Source organism: Eucyclogobius newberryi, unplaced genomic scaffold (genome assembly GCF_026437365.1).
Source record: "Eucyclogobius newberryi isolate DKJ021-1_F unplaced genomic scaffold, fEucNew1.0.hap1 SCAF_4, whole genome shotgun sequence".
In the NCBI taxonomy this organism is placed as follows: domain Eukaryota; kingdom Metazoa; phylum Chordata; class Actinopteri; order Gobiiformes; family Gobiidae; genus Eucyclogobius; species Eucyclogobius newberryi.
The window spans coordinates 13,273,782-13,299,000 of NW_027316056.1; the positions used below are offsets into that span (position 1 = coordinate 13,273,782).

Here is a 25,219-nt window from a genome sequence, read left to right on the forward strand (position 1 = left end):
AACATACTCATATCTTCCAACAAAGGTTATAATACTTAAACTATGTATGAGGTTCTAAACTGACTGATTTGAGTAACTAAACATGTAGCAAATGGCCACTGTATTTGAACATATATTTTACACGCAACATTTCTATTAACACTTTTGGCACACAGTTTGTGTATGTTTATGACAAAGTAAAATAACATTTGCAATCAAAATGAGTTTTAAATAAAAAAATTACAACAAACCATTTTACTTAAAACCTAACTGTATAGAATATAAAGTACATTACAGCTAAAGGGGAGTTTATAACAGGTCTTCTTTTATTTTACAGCTTCAATAAAATACTATTTAATTAAATTGATTAACTGATACTAAGCTGATTTTTAGACTTTCCTTTTGAAAGTGCCAAATACTAGATGTAATGGTAATTTATATTGCGATCGGCTTCTCAAAGTCATGCAATATTATTATAGACTGTCACAATCTCACAAGTTCATTTGCTTCTTGGTTTAGTTGCAGCAGCAGCAGCAAAACAAAAATGGACAGACTTCATAGATAATTTGTTCCATTTCAGTGCCGACATGAAAAACAAATTTTAAATATGAATACTTAAAACAGACACCAAAGGCTTCTCAAGGCATTTTAAAAGCAAAAACTAGCATACAATTCACAAAAACAAAACTTGTAATAAATATTGTACCATGAGATTTCAATATCGTTACAATCCTAACAGACTAATCCTCTGTAATGACAGAAATAATCTCCTCATTTTGAAGTAAACGTAACTTGGTCCCGCACAGCTTGACACTACAGCTGTTAGCAGTGGTTTTTATAACATAACTTTATTTGAAGTAATTCTCCTCAAAAGTCTCTACACATCAGTAGTGATGTCCTGTTTTTCCAAAAGCTCCTTGACAGACTCATCTTCATCTTCTTTATCTTCTTTTGCCTCATCAGCGCCCTCCTCCTCTTCGATCATGTCTTGCAGTTTTCTCTTAAAGCATCCCAACTGCACATACAAATAACATGGTCATTCTAAGATGGCAAAAACAGAGTAAGTCAGCATTGAAATTCTCTAAAGACGATGAAGCCAAAACCACGGCATCCGACATGTCAATAGTTCTGTGTTAGACTGAGCCAGATGACCTTTATTCAGGCTTCAGGAACCTTGACACACTAAAATGTGTTGCACTGGGTTTATAAATGTAGCAGGAAGTGAAAGGGGAAAGAAGTGACACACTGGAACATTCATGATGGAAGTGAAAGGGGAAAGAAGTGACACACTGGAACATTCATGATGGAAGTGAAAGGTGAAAGAAGTGACACTGGAACATTCATGATTCTCTCTCTTGTCTCTTGTTTCTTTGTTCGACAGATGACGGTGAGCACTTTTTTGCAACAGTCTTACCTTAAACATGATGAAAGTGATGAGAATTAAGAACAGCAGTCCTCCTCCAGCTCCAGTCACGATGATGAGCAGTTTGTCGGGCAAAACGATCAGCTCGATCGGGACTTTACTCTGTTGGAGAAAACTGCATTTTTACTACGTCCTGGTTTTACATTAAGGAGTGACGACTAGAAATGGTCTTACGCCGTGCATTATTCACACTGTTTGATACTCTGGTCGTCTGTGTAGCCCTAGTACTTAACTGCACTCGTAGATGTAACAGAGAGGGACATTTAGTTTTAAAGCTATAAATACGTATATGTGAGCGGTTGTCTTGAAAAGCTCACACGAGTTCATGCAAAAACTACTAAGTATTCAAAGAAGCTGCCTAGAAATATGTGTGAAAAAGAAGAAACTCCCTCCATGTCTTCTCATTTCTGCTAAATTATCAATATCCCTAAAAATCTGTTAATCGACTAAACGACGAAAAGCTTACAGCCCTACGATGGAGATGGAGAAGTTGAACTGATACATGTTTCAAATTTACATACATTTTTTACAAATATGGAAAGTAGGAGGGACTGCAACAAGTTGTAATTTGAATATATATGCACCTGAGAATGTAACTGCTTTGAACGAGAGAAAAGAGAAACGGCACTGAATCGTAGTGAATACATATTTGCAGTTCACATAATAATCTCAGCGCAAGTCTCTCTCTTAATAAAGTTACCGATTTCATGGAGGGATCGATGTCCTTCCAGTAACTGTTGTCATCTGGATCTTCACTATTTCTCTGCCAATAAAAAAGTCATATTCAGATGTGATGCCACATAACTTCACACTTATTCCTTCGATGTAAGTGGCATTAACTCTTGTAAAATCACCTTATGTTGGTAAAAGTCCAGGGAATACTTCTGCTTGTCATATGCGACAAAGAGAAAACTTTCAAATTCAACCTCATCGTAATCACCAGTGTATCGCTTCAGGAAAGGTACATTCTGCAACAAAAGGACTCCAATTATTACAATTATTGATAGTAATTTTTCCAATTATAACCTGTGTCTGTGCTTACGGCTGCACTGAGGTCTTTAAACTGCACTTCTCCAGACAATTCAAACTCTACAGTTGCGGTGGTCAACATAAAAGGGTCACAAACGATGTACTTGCATTCTCGCTCTGGGGTGCAGTACTGTAAAAAATATTGTCAATGTTTAATTATATTTGAAAAATGTAATATTAATCACAACTTACTTTAACATTTTGAGAAGAAGAAGATGATTCACTCTCACTTTCTCTGCACTTGGTTATATTCTGTAAAAGAAAGAGGGGGAAAAGTATGGATTATGAATGCAAATCTTGTAAGTCGACTTGTATTCGGACAGTTTCCCAGTTTACCTGATCGACGAGGACTTGAAAGTTGTTCATTTCAAAGTTTTGTTCGAGTTTTGTTGGGAAAACCAGGGTGACATTTGCAGAAAAATGTCTCCACCCGTAATTATCCACCTGAAAATAGTACAATAAGATCATATTTAAATATTACAAAACTAAATACACAAGACCTGTATCCTGTCAAGAGCGCAGGCCACGTAGTGTACAGTTCCTTTAGAACGGTTACCAGGGTTACGGGGAACTCAGTTTGTGAGACAAAACTTGGACTGCACTTATGACAGAACATGTTGTAAACCACTGCATCTTTAAAGCTTTTCTGTGTTTTTATAGGTTTATGGCAGAATTCTATGGCAGAGTTTTTTGTTTTTTTACAAAATGATAAAACATGTCTAAAAACACTTGTGAAAATGAACGCTCACTCTGTATTTGGTCACCAGTCTTTTGGGGGCAGGTTCCTCAGTGGTGAAATTCATATAGGTGATGCTGTCTTCTCCTCTGAAGCATTTACACAAATGCAATTTAATTTAGGTAGAAATATATAAAACAATATACAAGATAACAATGTTTATACTTACACCAAAAGTGTCATTTTTATTTCAAACTGAACTGGGATGGCTTTGACCAGAGAGCCTTTGCTGGACTTTTGATTATCACTGTGGATATTGTTTTAACAATTAGCAAATAAACTTTTTTTTATATACATTTTGAGTATATTTACCTGTGTCCTGTAATATTCATTGAGAAGGATTCTTTCCACTCATAGTCTCTCAATACATGGAAAACACTCATGAACTTGGCCTTAACAGAAAAAGAATCAAGAGTCAAAAAGTCCAAATGAGGCTCATTGTGAAACTGCAGTTTTGTCACCTGTGACTGGCCACGATAAACAGGAAGACTGACGCCACACGCCGTTCCCTCTTCAATGCCATGGCAACCGTAGAGCGGTTTGGTCTTTGAATCCTGTGTTGTTTTATATGTTGTTGTTGAGTAATAGAGACATATGAGATATGTGTAAATTCACACTTCACTTTCACAAACATCACATTAGGAATAAACTCTGAACTAAAATGGAGCCAGTATCAGCATAAACATGTGCTCTCTCGAATGTAATGCAGTGTTCGAATAATATGGTCGAAACAATCAATAAATATTTAAACTGATCGTTTCAATTTCAGTCACGCAAATAAAAAGCATGAGAGCCGCAGACTTATTAACATTACAATTGATCAGGGTCCTTTATAATCCTGCTCAAATCTGCACATTATTATGAACTAAATTAATATATAACATCATTTTACAATCTCCATTGAAAATAAATAAAATTGAGCTGAACTGCCCCACTAATTTGTCATTTACAATATATTTTGCTTTTTTTCTTTGCCAATGATGGGGATGTTATTTTCATTTGTATATAATTACATACATATAAAGTTTGACAGTTTGACAGTTGTCCTGCACATCAACAAAGGGATTGGTCGCAGGACACAATCAAGGGCATGATTCTTGGTTCTGAGAATTTGTCAAATGTCTCTCACCACTCTTCACCTCCTGCAAACCTGCCGTAATGTCCAACAAAGTTTGAACGTCACCTGTGCAAGACTCATCCTGGAGAAGGAGAGTCCTGGAGGGTGGTAAATCGTGAGGCTGGTGTTGTAAGAGTCTTCACCGCGATTCAACAAAGTCACGCTCACATTGAACTGGTTATGATCCGCCACCAGTAAAGATGGAGATCTAAAAAAGGTAGAAAGAGATTTGCTTTTTATTGGCATTCATGTTCTAGCGTTTGATGATGTCACAATGTTAGATGGAGGGCAGGGGCCTATGAAACTACTGGAGATTCACTGCTTTTGAAAGAAATAGAAACTTCCAAAAATGTTGAAGCTCATCATTTGTTCGAGATTGGTGCCACAAACTTGTCATGATATTTAAACTGACAACAATTGTTTGGGTTGAATAATGGCAACCCTTTTTTATGCTACTTTGAAAAAATAAGTTCAGTTATGTTTATTTATTTTGGCAGAGAAAACATTGAACCATAAACCAAGTCAACCAATCCGTCTGTAATCTTCCCTATGTTGTGATGACTGCAGCCCATTCAAATACAATGGTCTTTATATTGTCACCAGTATACTTACACAAAGTCAAAATCCACTTCAATTTCAGCGATGCAGGTGTCATTGTGACATCTCTTTTCAAAGGGAACCTGTTCAATCAGAGCATTATTTAGCCAGAGTTTAGACGGTTTGTGCAGAGGTATCAGCAAGTCAAAACTAATGCCTTTTAATGCAATTTAATAACTTTACTCAATGTATTTAATGACACAAACGGACACCAAAACCAAACTAAAATATATCTTTCAGTTTTTTTGTATGACAAAAGCATTAACTATTCAATAATCTGTGAAATTATGAGAAGTTCAGACATTTAAGAAGAACATTGGAAACTTTCTAAAGCCACTTGCAATTTTTTTCTCCACCATCATTTTTGGTATTTTCAATGAGTTTAGAAATAAGATGAGCTTTTAGGTTGAAGTATAAGAAATTGACCAAATGTAGTCTATAAATGTGCGTATAGGCCTGTCAAAATATATATTGTTACATAAAACATTACCATAAACAACGATATTGAAACAACTTTATGCACACAATAACCCTGAAGCAGGATTATTCCATTACACCTTTTTTTAATCAACATTAAAATAAAAAACATGAGCTGCAATTGATAAATAGCAGAATGAAGAACAGTTCTTTGTTCCATTCATGACTAATTAACGACCCTCTATAACTCAAATGTTAAGTACTTATGATAATTATGATAAATATTGAGTTCCAGGTATTACTTATTGAAAGACTAGTGGATAATGTTATTATTGTGACAGGCCTATGTATAGAAAATGTTGCTGTATTTTTAGATTTCTTTTTTAACACTTAGGGTTTTACCTCCACAGACGCTTCCTTGTGACTGTCGGTGTTGAGTGCTGCGTCTGCACTCTCACTCTCAACTTGTGAGAAGTTTATGTTAATTTTAATCGGCGACAATGTGTCAGTTACACATTTCTGGAACAAGAACATTCTGATTAGCATCTCTAAGGGTGTGGAAGTTTAATCTTTTAAATGTGTTTTTTCTGCCGACCGGCATGTAAACGGAGCGGTTGAAGCAGGTTTCTCTTTCTCTCAGCTCATAGGTTTCAGTTAGATTTCTTCTTCTTTTTGTGGTAGAATTAAAAAACCCTCTAAACGTAAGTCTCATTGGGTCGACATCCAGAGAGTAAGAGATGTTCAGTCCAGGTTTCACTGCTTCTGCACGGATGAGGTTCAGATGTCAAAAGTAGTTACTGTATTCAATTGTAAGGCTATTCTTACTTGTTTTACCTGCAGAACTTTTGGTTGCCTCTACCATGTCAAAACAGATTTTTAAAGTGACCAGATGTATAAAGTCATCCATGCTGCTTGGGCATTTGATTTTGTCAATATTGATCTCATGAGGTTCAAAGGTAAGACAGGTCGTAACGTTCAGCACAGGCTTGGATCTGCAAGAAGAATATTTTAATATACACATGTTTGGATCATTTTATGTTTTCTTAAGTAACATTTACAAACTTTAAAACAACAGCCGATCCACGTGATCCAACAAGAAGATCAGGCAGACCAGTATTCCCGGCATCAAAACTGCCATCTATGGACTGACCAAAGAACTGCAGTCCAGGATGCACTTTCTCACCCAGGATCCTCTGCAACGACAATGTCAACAAAGTTTTTGAAGCTTTAAATCTTAACACTGACACATCATTGACTCTGTACCTGGCTGTGTGTGCTCCGTATGCCTCTGCTCCGGTCCCCGAGATACAGATACACTGCTCCTGTGTTCTGGTTTTCGAGCGGGGCCCCAACAGCAGCGTCTCGGAGTCCGTCCCCGTTCAAATCAACGACACTGGCAATAGTTGTGCCAAACCGTCCCATGACATTTGCAGTGATGTTAAATAGTTCCTTCAGCTTCAACTGTGAACAAAAAACAAATTATATGTACAATATTCGTATCAGGAGTATTTGCCCACTGTTGGCAGCAATGAATTACAGGTTTAATTATTTACAGGTAGTATGTACTGTCATCTTTCTTTGACAGATGCCTCAATAAACGGTGAATCAAAACTAATAAAACTTGGTTTATGGAGGATTGTAAGCACTTCTTCTGCCATTCTATTTTCTTCTACTCAAACAGGGCTGGGTCATGGAGGCAGCAGTCTGAGCATGGAGGCCCAGACTTCCCTTTCCACACCCTCTTCCTGGTCCCAGGCCAGCCGAGAGACATAGTCCCTGCAGCGTGTCCTGGGTCTTCCCCAAGTCCTCTTCCCCAGGGATGCATCCAGGAGGCATCCGGAACAGATGCCCGAGCCACCTCAGCTGGCTCCTCTCGATATGGAGGAGCAGCGGCTCTACTCCGAGCTCTCCCTGTGTGACTGAGCTCCTCACGCTATCTCTAAGGGAGCGCCCAGCCACAGCGCCCAGAAACTCATTTAGACCGCTTGTATCTGCGATCTTGTCCTTTCGGTCATTACCTGAAGCTCATGACCATAGGTGAGGGTAGGAACCTAGATTGACCGGTAAATCGAGAGCTTTGCCTTTCGACTCAGCTCCCTCTTTACCACAACAGTCCGATGCAACGACTGCATCACTGCAGCCACTGCACCAATGCACCTGTCAATTTCTTTCTACATCCTTCCCTCACTTGAGAACCATGGTCTCAGATTTGGAAATGCCAGATTTTCATCCCAGCTGCTTCATACGCTGCAAACCGTCCCAGTGCATGTTGCAGGTCTGGGTTGTATGAAGCCATCAGGACAACATCATTAACAGCTGAGATGGCCTCAACTCAGACACTCTCCGACTGCTGACTGCACCTACAAATTCTGTCCATAAAAACAATGTATAGAACCAGTGACAAAGGACAGTCAACCTTATGGTGGTGGAGTTTGTGTGTCCAAATGATCCAAGGTGCTATGTTGCTTGGGGCATTATGACCCTGGCAGGGTCTTCCATGGCAAACAGATCCAATGTGATTGATAAGAATAAGAATAGTTAATCCTACCAACTTTTGTTTGTTTTTAAAACAAAGTAGGATTAGGATGGCAGATAGGATAGAGAGGCTGGGGGCATGGACCATGTTCTCCATCTCCATTGTCGATGCAGCAGTTCGTAACTGTGGTTATAAGGTCTTGGTGCCAGTCACAGAGGAAACCCCCAAACCCGGTCGTGGATGCATGTTGCAGGCTGCAAAAGGAGTCTTGTCAGGCCTTGTTGGCTTGTGGCACTTCTGAGGCAGCTGACACGTATCTCCAGGCCATGCGCACCGCAGCTCGGGCTGTTTCGGAGGCCATGGAGGACGACTATTTGTAATAAAGTTAAATAACAAGAAATGTAACTATAAGTTAGTTCTTGAGCTGTTTTGTTTCCTTGTTTTCCCAAGTAATCTATAGTCATTTGTAATCTAATTATTTACTTCAATCACAGTAGATATTGGATTACTTTTAGGAGGAGAAATCGATCTTCAACCTGAAGAATGATGGTTTAATATCAATTGAGCAAGTGAGTGATTGTTTAAGATCTAGCTCCTGGACAGGACTTAATGAAGAATGCATGACATTGTAAAGCGACATTAAGTATTTTATAGTCCAAATGCATTGTATAGTTGTCACCTTATTAGTCAGTCTGTAGATGTAGATCTTGCCCTCAGCTGCACGATGAGACTGGTAATACAGAGGAGCTCCAACAAACAGGAAGTCAGTGTTGCCATCAGAATCCACATCCATAGAGCACACCTCTGCACCAAAGTACGAGCCGTGCTGGACATAAAGACATGAATATACCGGTACTGTAAATACTGTATTACTGTGATAAGGAGATGTCACTCATCATTAGTTGTATTTAAATTGATTCATGCATATTTGAGTAACTGACATTCACATGGCACAAAGTCATTTTTCATCAAAAAAGAAAATGCCTCTAAAAGGAAGCTCTCTGGTTTCCGTGTTGTAACCACAGAAGGCATGTGAAGGCAGTGAAGGCATAATATTACAGGGAGAAAGACATGCACAACTACAAGTTCAAAAGTGTGCACAATCCAATAAAGGCATAAAAAGGTCCGTACAACTCGTCCCCAGGATTTTTACTAAGCATTTGAGGAATGGTCCAGTATGCTGATTTCAGCTGATTTGATGTATCAGATAAATAATGTTTTCCAATGTTGTGCCAACATTTTGACATCACTATCAAGGCCCCTAAATGTAATAAATTCATAGGATTTTGGGGATAATTGTCAACGTCTTTATTTTAACTCAATAGTCTCTTTAAAAAGAAGAATATATCTTTGCTAAATATTGGGGACATTTTTAATATGGCAAATATCTGGCAAAAGATCCCATATATTAACCAATATCACCACTAGCCCATAGATTATCCTACTTAAAAGAATTGTAAACACGTGGTGTGGTCTTCTTGGCACACAGAAAAAAATCTTGGGATTTGTGGAGGCCTCCTAATAAGTTGTATACATGACATACAGTTGTATAGTTACTCACCTGCTCCCCATTGATTCTATGAGCAGGAGTCCACTTGCCGCTCGTGGATGTAAAAAGCACAACTTGTCCCATGTGCTTGTATCTCGGAGCTCCAGAGAAATACAAGGCAGTCTTGTTCTTGTTTCCCACAGACACAGAATAACCTACACCAACCAGACCAAAACAACAGTTGTTTATTATGTTTTGGCTAGATATAATTGGGATTTTTCTGACAAGCATTAGCAATTAGTTTAGCAATGATTTAATTTAATAGCTGAAGAAAGAAAAGAAGACTGAAATCTTTCCCTTACACACATAATGAGAATAGTTTTTTATAATTGTTAATGCAGAGCTTGGGACCAGTACAAATGGTGCATGGGGTTATAATCCAATATAGCTTTAGGGGATATTTCAATTGACTTCTTGACTAAGGAGTCCGTACCCATGTAAGAGTCTTCCTCCAACGTTGAATCCTGAATATGTGTCTCTGTTTCCCCATTGAGCTCATGAAGAGACCCTCTCCACGTCTGAGAGCCAACCGAGCCCAAGAGCAGAGCGTCCTGTCAACACAAACGTCAATGACTTCAGGGTCGGGCTGAATGATTAGTCTCACAAGTATAGCTATTAGTGATTTGATTTGAGATTTATGTTTCAAGATAAAGAGCATTAATATTTGGAAGAAGACAGAAATATAATAAATGTAAGCATTTCTAAACATGTTTGTGGGAGCCAAAATAAAGGAATAACAGGTTTAAAGTATGAGTCTGCAGAGGTAGGTTAAATACAGTAAGTACATCCTTTATAAGTAGCTATTGGCAATTTGCAAATTTTGACCAATTGCAATTTCCATGTGTTGAAGTCCTAATTCATAGGTTCATACTAAAGCTAATGATCTACTTACTTTGCCATAGACAGCACTGAATCCGGTCTGAGACATTTCCTCAGTCAAGCCTCCGGCCAGAACTGCAGTGATGCCTGGAGAAAGTAACTTTAGATACATATATTTTTTGTTTTGTTCAAAGTCAAAGGAAATGTGTATTGTTTTTTAAAAATACCTTCAGTTTGAAATATCTTTTTTTGGAAGTTTTCCAGCACTCCAGTCAGTCCATTGTAGTTCTCAATATGAAATGTGTTACTCTCCTTAGGATCTGATGCAATTTCTCTCAATTTCGTAATATTCACTTCTTTCACCTGTAAATAAAAAACATAAAAAAAACAAAAATAACATTTGATAGAACACTGAAAATGTGAACTGCTGAACAACGACTTGAATTGTTATTTGTAAAGATTCAAACTACAGGGTTTGCGGTTGTTGCAGTTAGTTGTTTGCAGAGGAAATTCTGTTACAGAATTAAGTGCAGTAACCATTCAAATTGCAATTTTGAATCAATTGCAATATATAGTATCTTGCAACCTTAGCACAATGTTACACACAGGTTTGTCACTTACCCCAATGATAAAGCGAATAATGTTCATTGAGTCATATCTGTTAAGAGTCCCTGTTCTGTCCAGGTCACTTGGATCTCCGTCAGTGATCAAAACCAGGACTTTGGTAGCTTCATCTGATGCTCCACTTGAAGTATTCTTCAAATGATGCTTTCTGAAGAAGTAAAACAAGGTAAATATGTCTGACATGTAAACAGCATCAGGACTTCAAGGTGATCTCAAACTCACAGAACAAAATCCAGTGCCGCGTGAGTGTTGGTGAGACCCTTCAATTGTGGTTCTTTCTTAAGCATGCTGCTGGATACATTGTTAGTGTAGTCATTAAAAGTGAAGACTGTCCTCATTCGACTTGAAAACTGCACCGCTGCAAACTAAACAAAAACAAATAATATCTCGTAAATTTGATCAACCACAGAAATTTATTCAAAATGTGATGCTATAGAGCCTGGCCATCTCTTCTTGCAATAAACTTGAAAAATGGTTTCCCTCACTGGCAATTTAAACTAGTTTAATTACCTTTATAGAAGTGTTTTTAAGGCTCAACATGATATCCTCAATGAAATCCTTATTCTTTTCAAATTCTTCTTGTGTCATACTTGTTGATCCATCAAACAGAAAAGCAAGGTCCACGGACTTTTTGGTACAATCTGAAATTATTTTTGTAATTTGGATTAACATTAACAGAAACAATCAAGATCAATAAACATAGTTCTCTGGGAGATGTAAACACACAGACTATTTTTTGGGGGAAAAAAACAAAAAAACGACATGTACATGTAGACTCAGGACACTTTTTAATATATCGAGAATAGAGTTATCACCTTGAAAAGCAGGTTTGAAATCAGATAGCGCCTGAAGTTGTTCAGTGAGATTGTAGCACACACTGTTTATGTAGGAGTTTTCATTACATCTTGTGACCACATTGGGACTGCAAACCTGAAAGAGCATAATTATCTCAGGTACTTACAGTATATTTTAGTTATTGAGATCTTACAGTAAATTGAGGTCGTGTGAGGTCCTTTGCTATTGACAACCCAAAGTGCTTGACGGGTAATTCCTTCTCTCTGACTCGAACAGCTGAAACAAAGTATAATTAGCAAAATGAAATGTCATCTGTTGTATTATTGGTTATAAATATATTATGCATTAGCGGGAGCACACAACAACACTCACTGAAAAGGGGAAGATGATAGACCACGGCCCCAGTGTGCAAGAATCACCGTTTACAGAGTAGGTACATTTGTTCATGTACAATTCTAAGGTTTTGGGAGCGCTATAATCCTTGGTTTGTAGATGTGTGACGTTAGATTATACTGTTACCATGAAGTTTTACAGCATTGTAAAACTTCTCTCAATGTTTTAATATTATTATTGTCCTCATGATGTAAACTATATGCTTCTAAATCCACCTGTCACTCACTTAAACATGGAGCTGCATTCAACACAAACACACTGAATCATTCACTAACCAAACTAGTCAAAGGATAGTCAGATAGCGATTCCATTACATTTCTAATATCACCCTAGACCAGATGATTTCTGAACATTTTTATCTTTACACTGTGTAACTTTTTGGAGGAGGGTCATGAAGATTGCTTTGTTTAAACTGTCCTAATAGCAATAAAAACACACCTGCAATGAGTGTAGTTAACACTTCCCTTCAGACAGACATAAGAGTGAGTGGCAGAGGAACTGATCTGAATGATTGTCAAAATGTATTCACGAAGGGATTACATTCCAAGCAAAACAACGTGTCCATAGAGACCGCTAGGGAAAAGGGTGCCAGATTGGCTGTAGTGCAAACTGTCATTGTGTCTTTGGGCAAGACCCTTCCCCCACCTTGCCTCCAGTGTTGGAGTCCACTGGTGTATGAATGAAAGTGTGTTTGTGAGAGTGAATGTAGGACAACAGATGGAAATGAGCTCACAGCTACAATTCAGTGTACTTACATTGTAGGCTTTATCACTATAGCCCCCACCAAATAAACCAATAATAAGGTACTCTGTTACTCAGAGTAACTTTAACCAGATGAGTTACCAGGTTACCTTTTGGTGTGAACAGAGGCGATGTCCCGTTTTGTTTGCGAGAGAGATAAACTGCACCAGATCCATTCATGTACAGAGGAGCGGTCACTATGATTCTGTGGAGGAGCAATGTTTGAAAGTTAATGCTGAGGAAACAACAATTCTATCAGATCTACAAGATATTAATCCCAGAACTGCCCCTTATTACAGAATACATATGACTATTTTAAAAAAGAATAAAGGAAACGTACCCTTTGCTTTCCTTGGACCCAACCTGTAGCACTTTGAATCCAAAAAAATCATCTGCATTTCCATCATAGACATCAGGCTTCCTCAAGTCAATGTTAAAGGCCAAGGAAAAACTCACTGCTAAAATAAAAAATTATGTACAAAAAATATATATAATGGGAGATTACATTATATAGAGCAGAACTAAGCCCCACTTAAGCCCCACTGTATAACTTTAAAGCCAAAAGATAAGTCTAAAATAAAAGCAACCTTCTATCTCATCTAATTACAGTTTTTGCCACAATGAGTGCAATTCGATTTGCGATTTTAGAGTAAAGACAAGTTCATGATGAATTTTCAATTCATCCAGGAGCAGTGACAAAAATAAGACACATTTAAACAGAAAATGCAAATAAAATACCTTTGTTTTCAGTTCATATACTTCATTCAGTTCATTTATGCCAATGAATACCTATTACACTCAGACTCAAAAACATCGAAATGAAGCCAGAAGTAAAGGATTTTCTTTTTAATTTGCACCTCACATTACATTTTAGCAAAGGGCTTTCTCTCATGCACTGAAGTTGAATTTGCAGTGCACCCTTTTGTGGTTGATAAAGACTTTTCATTTCCTGTACTGTTTGAACAAGAAAAACTAAAATACAATCAAAGATTACAACAGATACTACAAATGCTACATAATTATGAATAGTTCTTACCGGGGCACATATATAACAAGAAGATGAGGCGTTTTTGGTCCATGATTGAGCCCATAGTGCTCGTTTGTAGCTGCTGTAGACGTGTGACTCACATTTCCTGTGTTTTTGCCTGGGCGTTGGCATTACAGGTGGTGTGACACTTCCCATAAGATGCTCTCAGCAAAAGCAGCCAACTTCCTCTTTGAGGGAGGATGTCTTAAGTGCTCGCGCTAACGCTCCGGCCTCTAGCTGGCAGCCCGGTGTAATAGGCCATAGGCTGTAGCCTGTATCGTTCAAGTTCGCTACACCTGTCACAAGACTAAAAAATTACTTCAAATATAAAATTATCATTGTACCATTAGCTCATGACCAAAAGTTCTCCACTCGCATCGCGCCAGTTTTTTTACGGTGATAACTTAAATGCGGAACTATATTCTCAGCCTGATAGCGCAATATCCCTACGCCTGAATCATTCCGCCTCTGAATCAGCCAATCAGGGGAGAGATTACTACAACAACATCAAACATGGCTGCTCCCGTGGAGCGTCATGTTGTCTCTCGAGCCGATAGAAAACACTATGAAAATATGGATTACACGTGCATCACACACATTTCAGCAGTAGAAAAAGAACAAACACAGCCACAGACTGTTGTCCGCTGGAGGAAGCTGGTGACTTGTGCTCGGAAGTGAATAGAAATTGACGGAATAGACCGCGCGTTAGCGGCAGCTGTTTGTGTCACAACAATGACTTCGCCAAACAAAACTATCCTACGTCTTCTGTGGCTTCTTCGGACGGAAATCTTTCTCATTTCTGGAAAGTAACAAGCCAGGCTTTCACCCTACATGCTATAGACGTTTCACCCTACATCTATAGACGTTTCACCCTACATGCTATAGACGTTTCACCCTACATGCTATAGACGTTTCACCCTACATGCTATAGACGTTTCACCCTACATGCTATAGACATTTCACCCTACATGCTATAGACGTTTCACCCTACATGCTATAGACGTTTCACCCTACATGCTATAGACGTTTCATTGACAAGAAACGAATTACTAGTGCTGAAAAGCTTGCGGCAAAACAGTCGGTATGTGGGCAGCATGGAGAGGGTGAGGATGACGCTGAATCTACCACATCAACTCTGCCACCTTCTCCCAAACGACTGAGATCTACCACAGATGTAAAGACAAAATCATCTAAAAAGTCAAGCGATGTACTTCCTGCAGTTTGCATCATTTGCAGAAGGTTGATCGCTGTATCAAAGAGGCTCTCAAGACAAAGAAAGATAAATTGGTCCAAGCTGAAACTTGAACTGCTGGTGAGTAGATTATATACTGATTCTTGCATGTGTGTTTTCTCTTGCTCGTGGTAAATAGGACTAATCACAGTGAAATAAGTTGGCGAAAATATACATAGATAAGATAAGATATTCCTCTATTGTCCCACGTGGGGAAATTTCATTGGTGCAACGCAGGAAGATACAGAGGCAGATACAGAAGAACAGATCACTTATAGGAAGTCTGAAAAACACTTTCAGTAGAAGATCTCCTATAAATAAATAAAAACTCCCATAGACAAATAAATAAATACATAAATACCATTGCATGTGATCACGACAGTAATTGCACATGAATATGTGTCACGACAGCACATAGATTGCACATGAATTTCACAGTAATTGCACATGAATTCCAACAGCAATTGCACATAAGATAATCCTTTATTGTCCCACATGGGGAAATTTCATTGATGCAACGCAGGAAGATCCAGAGGTAGATACAGAAGAAAAGAACAGATCACTATAGGAATATGTGCCTAGTTTATTACATGTAGGTGTAGATGTAATGTACGTAAGACTGTATGATGATGTGAGTTGAATAAAAGGGCAATACAACTTTTGCGATTGTTTACTGATTGTGCTCACCCTTGATTGAAATTCTTTTACTTCTCCTTTACTAGGAAGTTTGGTCAAAGCAGCTGAATAAAGAGCAGATGAATCCATCCTGATGTGTACCAGAGGTAAAGATTGTGTTGCCATTGAAGGCACCTCTATCACAAGAGGTGTTACAAAGAATACTCAAGCTTTCCGACAAAGAAGACAAGTGATGAAAGGTAACATTTTGGTAATCAAATAAAATATATATATTTCCATATATTTAGATAAATTCATAATTTAATTGAAAATTATTGTAATGACTACACGATAATTTTAAAGACGTTTGAATCAAAGCAAATTTCTGTTTGTAGTGAGCTAGTATATTTCAATCACTGACCAATCACTGCATTTCCTTGCTTTATACAGGTTACCTAAAGTCTGGGAGTATGGCGATGCATATACAGCATTCTGTGACACTGTGTCATCCGGACACGACTGATTGAAAATCAGGAAATCCTCAGAAGATGCTCTTGTCCCTGTTCCAGAAATTCATCAAAAAACACCATGGTCATGGAAGTTACCGGTAATTAAATTATTCTTATTGTTTATGAACGAAAACAAGAGACGATCAGATAAACATCACAGCTATGTTTATTCATGAAATTTCATTCAAGATCAAACCAATCCAGTTAGCTACAGGAGTCTACATATTTTCATTCATTTATTTATTTATACAGGGAAAACCCAGTGAGAAAAGTGGTTACCCTGTTAAAACACAACACAAAATAAACAACAAACATAGGATACTAAAACACAAATAAAATAATAATTCTAAAACTAAAACACAAATAAAATAGTAATCTATCAATACTCTAATTTTTACAGATCCGATCTTCTGAAGAAGAGATTACAGCGAGACTTACCACAGCTGAATATTCACAAACCACCAAGAAGAAACCTGAGTGAAATGGTTTCCACAGAGACGACAGGACTTCTCCACCAGGATTTTTCAACTGAAACTGATATGTCAGTTTCTGAGATGTCATGTAGTGATGGAGAAATGGTGCCAGAAAGTGGTAAAGATGCAGCACTGCGAGAGCTCTCAAGGACAGTTTACAGTGCAGGTGTATCACTGAAACAAGCGGTCAAGAGTGCCCCTAGGATGGATGAAACAAGCGGTCAAAAGTGCCCCTAGGATGGATGTAAATCTGCCTCCTACATCAGAGGATCTAAATGTTTCCTCTGCCAGAAAGATTGTGCCAATTGAACTTTATAACTTACTAGCTTGGTGTGTAGGTGCTGGTGATAAATTGACATTGTCTAACATGGTAAATGTATCCGAGGAGGTTGATCTTTGTTTACTGTCAATTTGCCAAGATATATATTTGTCCTCAAAAGGTAAAAATCAAACCAGTGTTGTACTTACACATTTTGACATCAATCATACTTATATCATTCCTCTGTTTGTATGTATATCCTATTCTGCAGAAAGTTTGCCTTATACTAGCTCGAAAGATACACATGTTAATTAACCTGTTTATCACGCTGTAAATACTGCTTTTATGATTGTAATTATTTGTTCATATTGAAAATACATTACATAAAATTATATCCGTTCTATAGAATAAAACCTTTACCAATAGCCTATGTTTTCTTTCTTCAAATGGGCAACTGGTGTTGAAAGGGTTAAAATACTACTTTTAGATTATGTTTTTATAGTGTAGTATGAATCAAGAATAGAGAATTTGTAATTGTTGAAGCATCAGTTGAATACTAAATGTGGAGTAAGAGTTTTCAAGTGCGTAACGATAACATGCAAAATTGTTAAAATTGTTTTTTTTTACTTACGTTTGCACATAAACTGAAGCACCCAGAGTCTCACCACTTTACATCCTCCAAGAAAGTAGTAATGTCTCTGAGAATCTGAATTTCTGAAGTAATCAATCAAAGAATGAAAAAAATAAGAAGGTATGAAGATGGGTGTACAGCCCAATTTGTCACATATTTGGGTAAACTGGCAACTTCGACACCTATTTTCTCAAATACTGGCAGAAATCATGCGGAGAACTTTTTCCCCCAGCTCAAGTACATCTTTGAGATTGGAAAACCACTTTTGAAAAGTAGTCTTGATGTGGTGGAGCGAAATTCATTTTCTAGCCACATTCTGAGTTACAGCCTATGGCCTATAAACGCTCTCTCTTCTTTCTCACACTTATTGTGCTTTATCTCCTATATTTTGTAAATATAGTTAGTATATTTTTCTATTTTACTGTACGATAGGGACACGCGCTGGAATAGTTTTTTAATTCAACTGTTTTTAACTTTTTTCGGCTGGATTTGAGCGTTTTTCGTTGCGTTCGTTGTGTTGTTGTGACGTGAGCTAGCTCCGAGCGAGCCCACCAGCCCCTCCCCCGCGCCCTCCGGCCGCGCTAAAGTACGGCGTGTCGTCGGTACACGTTTATATACACGTTTATATGAAAGAGGAACTTCTCGAACGATCGGGACACGCACTGGAATCGCTTTAAATTAACTTGTTTTGACTTTATTCGGCTGGATTGAGTGTTTTCGTCGTGTCGTTGCGATGTGTCTTGGCTCCGGCCCCGCCCCCCGGCCGGTGCCGTACCGCGTTTCCACAAAGGAGGAACTCATGAAACTGCGGAGAACAGTCGTCTTACCCGGAGATCGTCACGTTATCCCGGCGCAATACTGACCTAACCTAATACTGATGTGCAATTCTGTCATATGTGCAATTGCTGTTGGAATTCATGTGCAATTCATGTGCAATCTATGTGCTGTCGTGACACATATTCATGTGCAATTACTGTCGGGATCACATGCAATGGTATTTATTTATTTATTTATTTATTTGTCTATGGGAGTTTTTATTTATTTATAGGAGATCTTCTACTGAAAGTGTTTTTCAGACTTCCTATAAGTGATCTGTTCTTCTGTATCTACCTCTGTATCTACCTGCGTTGCACCAATGAAATTTCCCCATGTGGGACAATAAAGGATTATCTTATCTTATCTTATCTTATCTTATCTTATTATTCAATGTTTTGTCCATCCAAGTACATTAATCTCAAATTATGAATCAGAGGTTATGCCAAGACAGTTACTCTTACTTGAGTAATTTCTTGGACCAGAGTACTAGAGGAATATTATTCTGTAAGTAATGTTTCACCCTACTCTACCAACATCTGTTCATTATTTGCAGATCCAAAACAAATCTTCCCAAAAATAAACATGCAATGCCATTTTAATCCAGTTTTACATTTAATTATCAAATAGATTTTATAAGAGGGATCAATTATGTCAAATAATTGAATTGACCGATCTGTTGTAAGATACAAAGTTGTACATTGAGAAAAACAATAAAAACATTGTTCTATATGGTTTCCAAACATGACTGTACAAGGGGCATGACACACTTCCCCAAAAGCTCAGAGAAGCTAAGAGTTGCACAATTAGCTGCTGTAATACCTTCAAATTAAACATTTTATGAGTTTGTATGTAGTTAAATCAAATAAATGTTTTGTACAACACTGAGATGTGCTAGTACGTCTTCTTTTGAGCGACTGCAAGTTCAACAAGTGCTTTTGTCAATGGTCAAGCGTAGATAAATTACTATGGATTTTGGTGTCATTTCTGTTTCTGTTTTTTGGTGAAAGTAATTGTTTTCCATCAATAACTGTAGCAATATAATGCTGCTTATGATTATTTTAGGTATGAGTTATTGAGGCGAAAATATATTATAATCAGCTGTTTATGTTATTTTGTGTCTTGGTCAAAACACTTTTAACACATTAGTGGGTAATTTATCAGACGCAGCAACAAAGAATAAAGTCATGTAACCAGGGGAAAGGCAGCTAATGTTTCATGTATTCATCAATCAATATCATATCAAACAACTACATATATTTTTGGGATGGTGTCACGTAAAATCAAGAGAGTAAATACACTGTGATATAACTCTTAAAATATGATAAATAAACATAACCACACTCTGAACGTCGCCCTCTTTCATAAGTGGAGGACTGAATAACATTAAAGTACTTGGACTAGTCGACCTACTACAGTTTCAGTTTGTTGTGCACCCAAGAATTCTGGGAAATGTGGTAAGGACGCTATGCTATGAGCAAGGCTCCACTTATTATGTCACAACTAGAGCTGCAACAACTCATCATATTCATTGAGTCCTTAATTAATGGTTATGAGTAATAAACTATTTTGTGTTTTTGCCTTTAGAACCTTCCATGAGCTGATAGATGACACATTTTTGGCACAACAAAGCAGGAAGGCCACAAAAACAGATGTTTATTTTGTGATTTCATAGAGAAAGTATAACATTTCGTACACAAATCAGTTATTAATATCTTTGGTGCTTCCCTAGTAAAAATGATTAATAAGAATATATATCAATAATATACTGAGCTTTATCTGACAGCTTCTCGTCTCCATTTTTCTGTATCTAATTAAAGATATAGAAAAAGCTAAAATCTTATCAATAAAAAATAAACATTCCCATGGTGTATTTAGTAGAGGTAAACGTATGAGAAAATAGGTGGTAAATACAGTTAAATAAAGAGGAAGTTGAGGTTGTTCTCCACACAAAAAGGTTGAATAGTTTCAATCTCAAAATCTAGCAGCAAACATTTTCAATCTAAATCTAAAAAAAGAAAGAACAAATAATCCCTTTAAATATTTAATGCTTATATTTTAAGACCCTGAAAAATCACACCATTTACTAGCAAACCAAGGCATTAACACAATATAAAGAAAATAAACAGGAAACAGCCTCTGTCCACTTCACTAAGGCACAATCCTTGCTAAGGCCTTGGCATCTTGGATATTTGATCCAAATATCTTACAGCAAATGTATTTTAAAAAAATATATGCACTGAATATTTAAAAGATACATTTTGAATGTTTTTAATTAATAAAAACACAATGAAAGTATACTGCAAAATTAATTGACTCTATTCGACTGAAAACAATTCAAAAATGTTTTTTTCAGGGTAAATACATTCAGAGTTAGAGATTCCCCAGTATTTTAAATTCAAACATTGATTAAAACAATTATCTTCGATACCTGAGTGATAGGTCAATGGATGACCTTAAGAGAGAAGTCCACCACTGGGCAGCCCTGAGTGATGCAGCCCAGTGAGATGACGTCAATGTGGGGAGAGCAGAACTGCTGCAGGGCCTCAGGGCTCACTCCTCCACTGGCCTCAATCAGAACTGACGGGAAGTCCTTTTTGAGTCTCTGAGCAGCAGCATGAAGCTCCTGGAAATAATGTCATGATAATTCATTGGATTTTAAAAGCGCATTGGTACATTGTGTTAATCATTCATTGTAGCTGCTATGACACTGACGTACAGCCACATCTAGACCAAAGGCCCCAGCACCACCAAACCAGATGAACCACAAACTAGCACAAACATTATTATCTTGAAGTTAAACTCTCAAAATGCATTAATCTCTGATTTAGCATCCAAAATGTTAATCTTGTGTTTTTTAGGGGTTGATAGGATAAAAAAGGATATACCTGTGGTTTGAAGTTGTCCAGCATCACTACATCAGCTCCAGCAGCAGCAGCCTCTGAGCCCTCCTCCACAGACCGACATTCAACCTCCACTTTACTGCTGAAGCCACACACGGCTCGAGCTGCTCTCACTGCCTGAGCAATGTAGACACACATGAACAAAGCAATACAATGAAGACACACATTTATGCAGCCATTTAGGTGAAGCTACTCGCTGTTCTTATTCTTTCTCTACACTTTAACAATGACACAGCAACATGGAGCCTATGGAACGTCTTAATACTTTTAAGATCATTGCCATCTTTTTAGATTTTATAATAGGGGCTTTTAATCAGTTCGTACTGTCTGTTATACAAGTTTATTCTTCCTCTACACGGTAACAGTTGCCATAAGGCTAACTTAATGGTATTGGTATTATTATCATCGTATGCATGCGTGGAATGTGTAACAAATTAAGGTATTTCAACTGAATTGTTTAAGGCAGGGGTGGGCAATTATTTTCCTCTGAGGGCCATATTCGAATCCAGGCAAGTAGCGGAGGGCCGGCCCGCGATCATTGGTGTAAAAAAAAACAATTCTAAAAAATGTATCACTTTTCTGTCAAATATAGGCTATTTAATCTATTATTTAATTCATTTCACATCATATTTATTAAGAATACAAGTGCAGATACCTAAGGGCAATATATATATATATATATATATATATATATATTTTTTTTTAATTATTATTATTTTTTTAAATATTACTTGGCATGTTTGGCGGGCCGCAGTTTGCCCACCCCTGGTTTAAGGGCTACAAGATGGATTGGTAAATAAATTGGAAAGCTGGTTTTCCAAATTCTAAATAATAATAATAATAATAATAATTTCCCACTTAAATATTGTTTTGAGTTACTGTTTTGTTTCTACATTACCTCTGTGATGCTCCCTGAGGCCCACACATGGTTGTCTTTGAGCATAACCATCCCACTCAGGTCGTGTCTGTGTGTGGATGCGCCTCCCACCAACATGGCATACTTCTCCACAAGACGGAAACCTGGGGTGGTTTTTCGTGTCCCGGCCACCTCTCCCCTCCAGCCCACTGCAGCCGCCGAGGCCCGGAGGTCCGAGCAGCGTGTGGCGATCCCTGAGGCACGGGCCAGGCAGTTCAGAGCCGGCCTCTCCCCCAAAAGAAGACAGTTTGCTGGGCCTTTCACGACGGCAGTCAGCGTGACGGCATCTGCACCTGCAAATAATAAGAGATGGACAAAACTCTATGTCAAAAACAGTATGCAAGTTTAATGAGGTCTGATGTCTACATGGTGAGTGGCAAGCACTCTTGCCTCACAGCAAAAAGTGATCCCCTCCCCGGTCTCCAGGCTGCCCCAGCGGGATTGAAGGATGCAGAGACTTCATTTCCCTCACAAAGGATCAATAAACATTCTTTAATCTGACATTAAAGCCAAAATAATTCAAACAAGTATTTACTGTTTTAAGCTGATCCAAAATAAAGATTATGGCTGCCATAAACGCTCACATTTTACGGTGCTGTTCTAGCTCTAGACACACATCTAAATGAAATGAGTAGCAGCTCCAAGTTTTGGGAAACTCTTTACTGTATGAGCCGTTATACTCAGGCTTTCATGCAAGCCTACAGGAGCTTCATTTAACCAGAGGGCGGCGCTGAACTGTAACTAACTTCCACTTCCCAAGAGAATTTAGTTAATAGTATTTTGTATCAGCTGGTTAAAAACATCATACCTGGCCCAGACAATGAAATAATCAGATTTGTCATAGAATTTAACATGATTCACCTCTAATGACCATTTTAGAAGAGTTCAATCAGAAAGATAATTTAGCCCTTAATAAGAGGATCACATTTTTGTGTGTCTAGTTTTACATTTTCGATAAAAATAAAAAAAATAGACAGAGTCTGTGTGATACTTTTTTTTTTAATGGCCTTTTACGCTGGCGCCAGAAATATACTCCAAAGGGATCAGCAGTTTGTAGGTGCAGAAGTGTAGAACTCTGCTATTTCGAATTACTTTATGTTGTTTAAGCGTATCAAGATACGCATCTCTGTTTCGATACACTTAATGCCAAAAAGTTCATCACAATATATCACAATATCGATTTATTGAGCACAGCCCTAGTCTGCAGTGCCTTGTTAATTTCAGTCCAATATTTTTGAGCAACAGGACAGTCCCACAACACATGATAATGCTATGTCTCTTGGCACGTCACCATTTCCAAAATGGTCACTTTGACATGGCGTTATGAAAAAACATCACACATTTATCGAACAAAATTCCGTGCAAACATGTGATCTTGTGGTCCTCCAATGGGATGTACATATACTTCTGCTGCGTTCGATTGTCCTCAGAGGTAAAAACTTTGACGAGTATGCTCCGAGTTTGCCTTATTTTCTTGTCAAAATTACCTTCTCTTTCCTATTTGTTTTTAATATAATTAGTAGAGTAGCTGTCCAGCTTATTAATGTAGTTATACTGTATATTCTCCACTTAGTTTTGCTTTTAATTTCCTTATACTTTTGTGCAATGTCAACAGTATATTAGGCATAAAAACCTACTGCATTAGTTCAAATTAGTTTTTTCAAACATCTAAATATGCTCACCGATCCACTCTCCATCCTGGTATTTCCAGTCCACAGAGCAGCCCACCTCCCTGAACACAGCAGTGAAGAAAGGACTTCCCGCCAGGACACTGTTGGGACTTTTACACAGAAGCTTTGCCTCCACTTCTTTAGTTCTCACACACACTCCAGCTGGGTCCAAGTTTGGTGTGTCCTCTGCCAGCCACTCTCGGGCCAAACGTGTGAGAGCATGAGGCGGCAATGAGTGAGATGGGTTTGCAGAAAACATCCTGAGAATCGAGGAAAAAAGATACAACATTTGTAAAAACACTGTAAAGTGATCATAAATCAGGATTAGGGGACAAAAAATAAAATCTCTTTTTTCTTTGTTTCTTTTTTGAGTATCTCTTGATAATGATAGAATCAGAATTAGAAAAGGTTTATTGCCATTGCCAAAAAACAAAATTCACAAACATAGGAACTTGTTTTGGTGATTCGATGCAACATAAAACAATGAACAATGATAAAATGCTGAAACAACCTATATAATCAAAAAGAGCATGTATTAAAGAAAAACTATTTATATCTGCTATATAAAAATAAGCTATCTATGTATACAAAATTGACAGTTAAATTTGCAAATGTAGAGATGATATCATCATATTAACATTATAATATTATATGTCAATCCAACAAAAAATTGTTAAAACATGTCTTTAAACGTATTATTTGAGATTTGTGTGATAAATGTGACATAGCACCATATACCCTTATTTCAAAGTTTACATTTTTATTTTATTTGTATTTTTTGCATTTTTAATACAAACTCAATATTCAAAGTTTGCATATCTTTAAAACAACACTATTAATGACTCAATTTCAATATATGGCCCACCTTACAAATACACTGATTCAAATCATAAACAACATTAGGCCCTTCACAAACGGTAATCATGAATTAAGTATAAAGAATTAGTGCAAATTACAAACTTGTTGTGGGCTAGTTAACAAACTGTAATGAACTTACCTTGACTTGAAGCATAAATAGCACACACAAGCTAGCTGCTAATGCATAGTCTGTTAGCTTTCTTAAAATCGCCACTAGATGGCAGTATTGTTGAAAACGTGCAGAGAACCCGTAAAAACCTTGCAGATCTTTGAAAGCAAATGCCTACAGTGGCATCTGTTTATGCAAAATTATACTTTAACATTATTATTATTTGGAAATCATTTCCAATGTGCAAAATTGATCAAAGTTCGCAGTGAAGTAAAAAAGAAAAGAAAAGTCTAGGTCCATAGGCTATTTTAACACACTGCTCTTATAAAACAAACTATGACAAAGTGAATATTTAAAATCCAAGAAAAAAGTAGTCTATGATACTATAATTGACAGTTTTGGCTTTAATAAAATCAAATTGCATCTCGCTGGACTTACCTATAGCAGAGTTCTCGACTGGTATGGCCCCAAACTCCAAACTGAGCAGCATTCCTGAACACAACTAGAAAA

At 37.5% G+C, this 25,219-nt stretch overlaps 2 protein-coding genes and 1 long non-coding RNA gene across 3 annotated transcripts; 1 reads left to right on the top strand and 2 right to left on the bottom strand.

Moving 5' to 3' along the window:
• Positions 1-539: 539 nt before the first annotated feature.
• LOC140377400 (integrin alpha-M) lies at positions 540-13,166 on the bottom strand (the record flags this gene model as incomplete). The annotated part of the gene is made up of 30 exons (XM_072462791.1): positions 540-994; positions 1,394-1,504; positions 2,103-2,165; positions 2,257-2,370; positions 2,445-2,561; positions 2,630-2,683; positions 2,768-2,875; positions 3,181-3,256; positions 3,337-3,414; positions 3,480-3,559; positions 3,629-3,721; positions 4,351-4,492; positions 4,897-4,964; positions 5,701-5,817; positions 5,894-6,060; positions 6,133-6,290; positions 6,361-6,491; positions 6,562-6,759; positions 8,454-8,600; positions 9,336-9,478; positions 9,757-9,874; positions 10,216-10,289; positions 10,370-10,505; positions 10,764-10,914; positions 10,989-11,131; positions 11,277-11,407; positions 11,582-11,696; positions 11,755-11,837; positions 12,806-12,900; positions 13,036-13,166. Coding segments are annotated over 30 exons (3,480 nt in total), but the record flags the coding sequence as incomplete, so codon positions are not given.
• A 1,550-nt stretch (positions 13,167-14,716) lies between these two features.
• On the top strand, positions 14,717-17,203 carry LOC140378170 (uncharacterized). Its single transcript, XR_011930151.1, has 4 exons — positions 14,717-15,034; positions 15,676-15,828; positions 16,019-16,175; positions 16,478-17,203. It is a non-coding gene; the product is annotated as an uncharacterized lncRNA (long non-coding RNA).
• A 3,388-nt stretch (positions 17,204-20,591) lies between these two features.
• Positions 20,592-25,219, bottom strand: LOC140378166 (nicotinate-nucleotide pyrophosphorylase [carboxylating]-like). Its single transcript, XM_072463883.1, has 5 exons — positions 25,148-25,219; positions 23,755-24,002; positions 22,055-22,365; positions 21,142-21,273; positions 20,592-20,879 (listed from the first exon to the last, which is right to left on the bottom strand). Exons 2-5 carry the CDS (start codon positions 23,999-24,001, stop codon positions 20,697-20,699), a joined length of 873 nt encoding a protein of 290 aa, XP_072319984.1. The 5' UTR covers position 24,002; positions 25,148-25,219; the 3' UTR covers positions 20,592-20,696.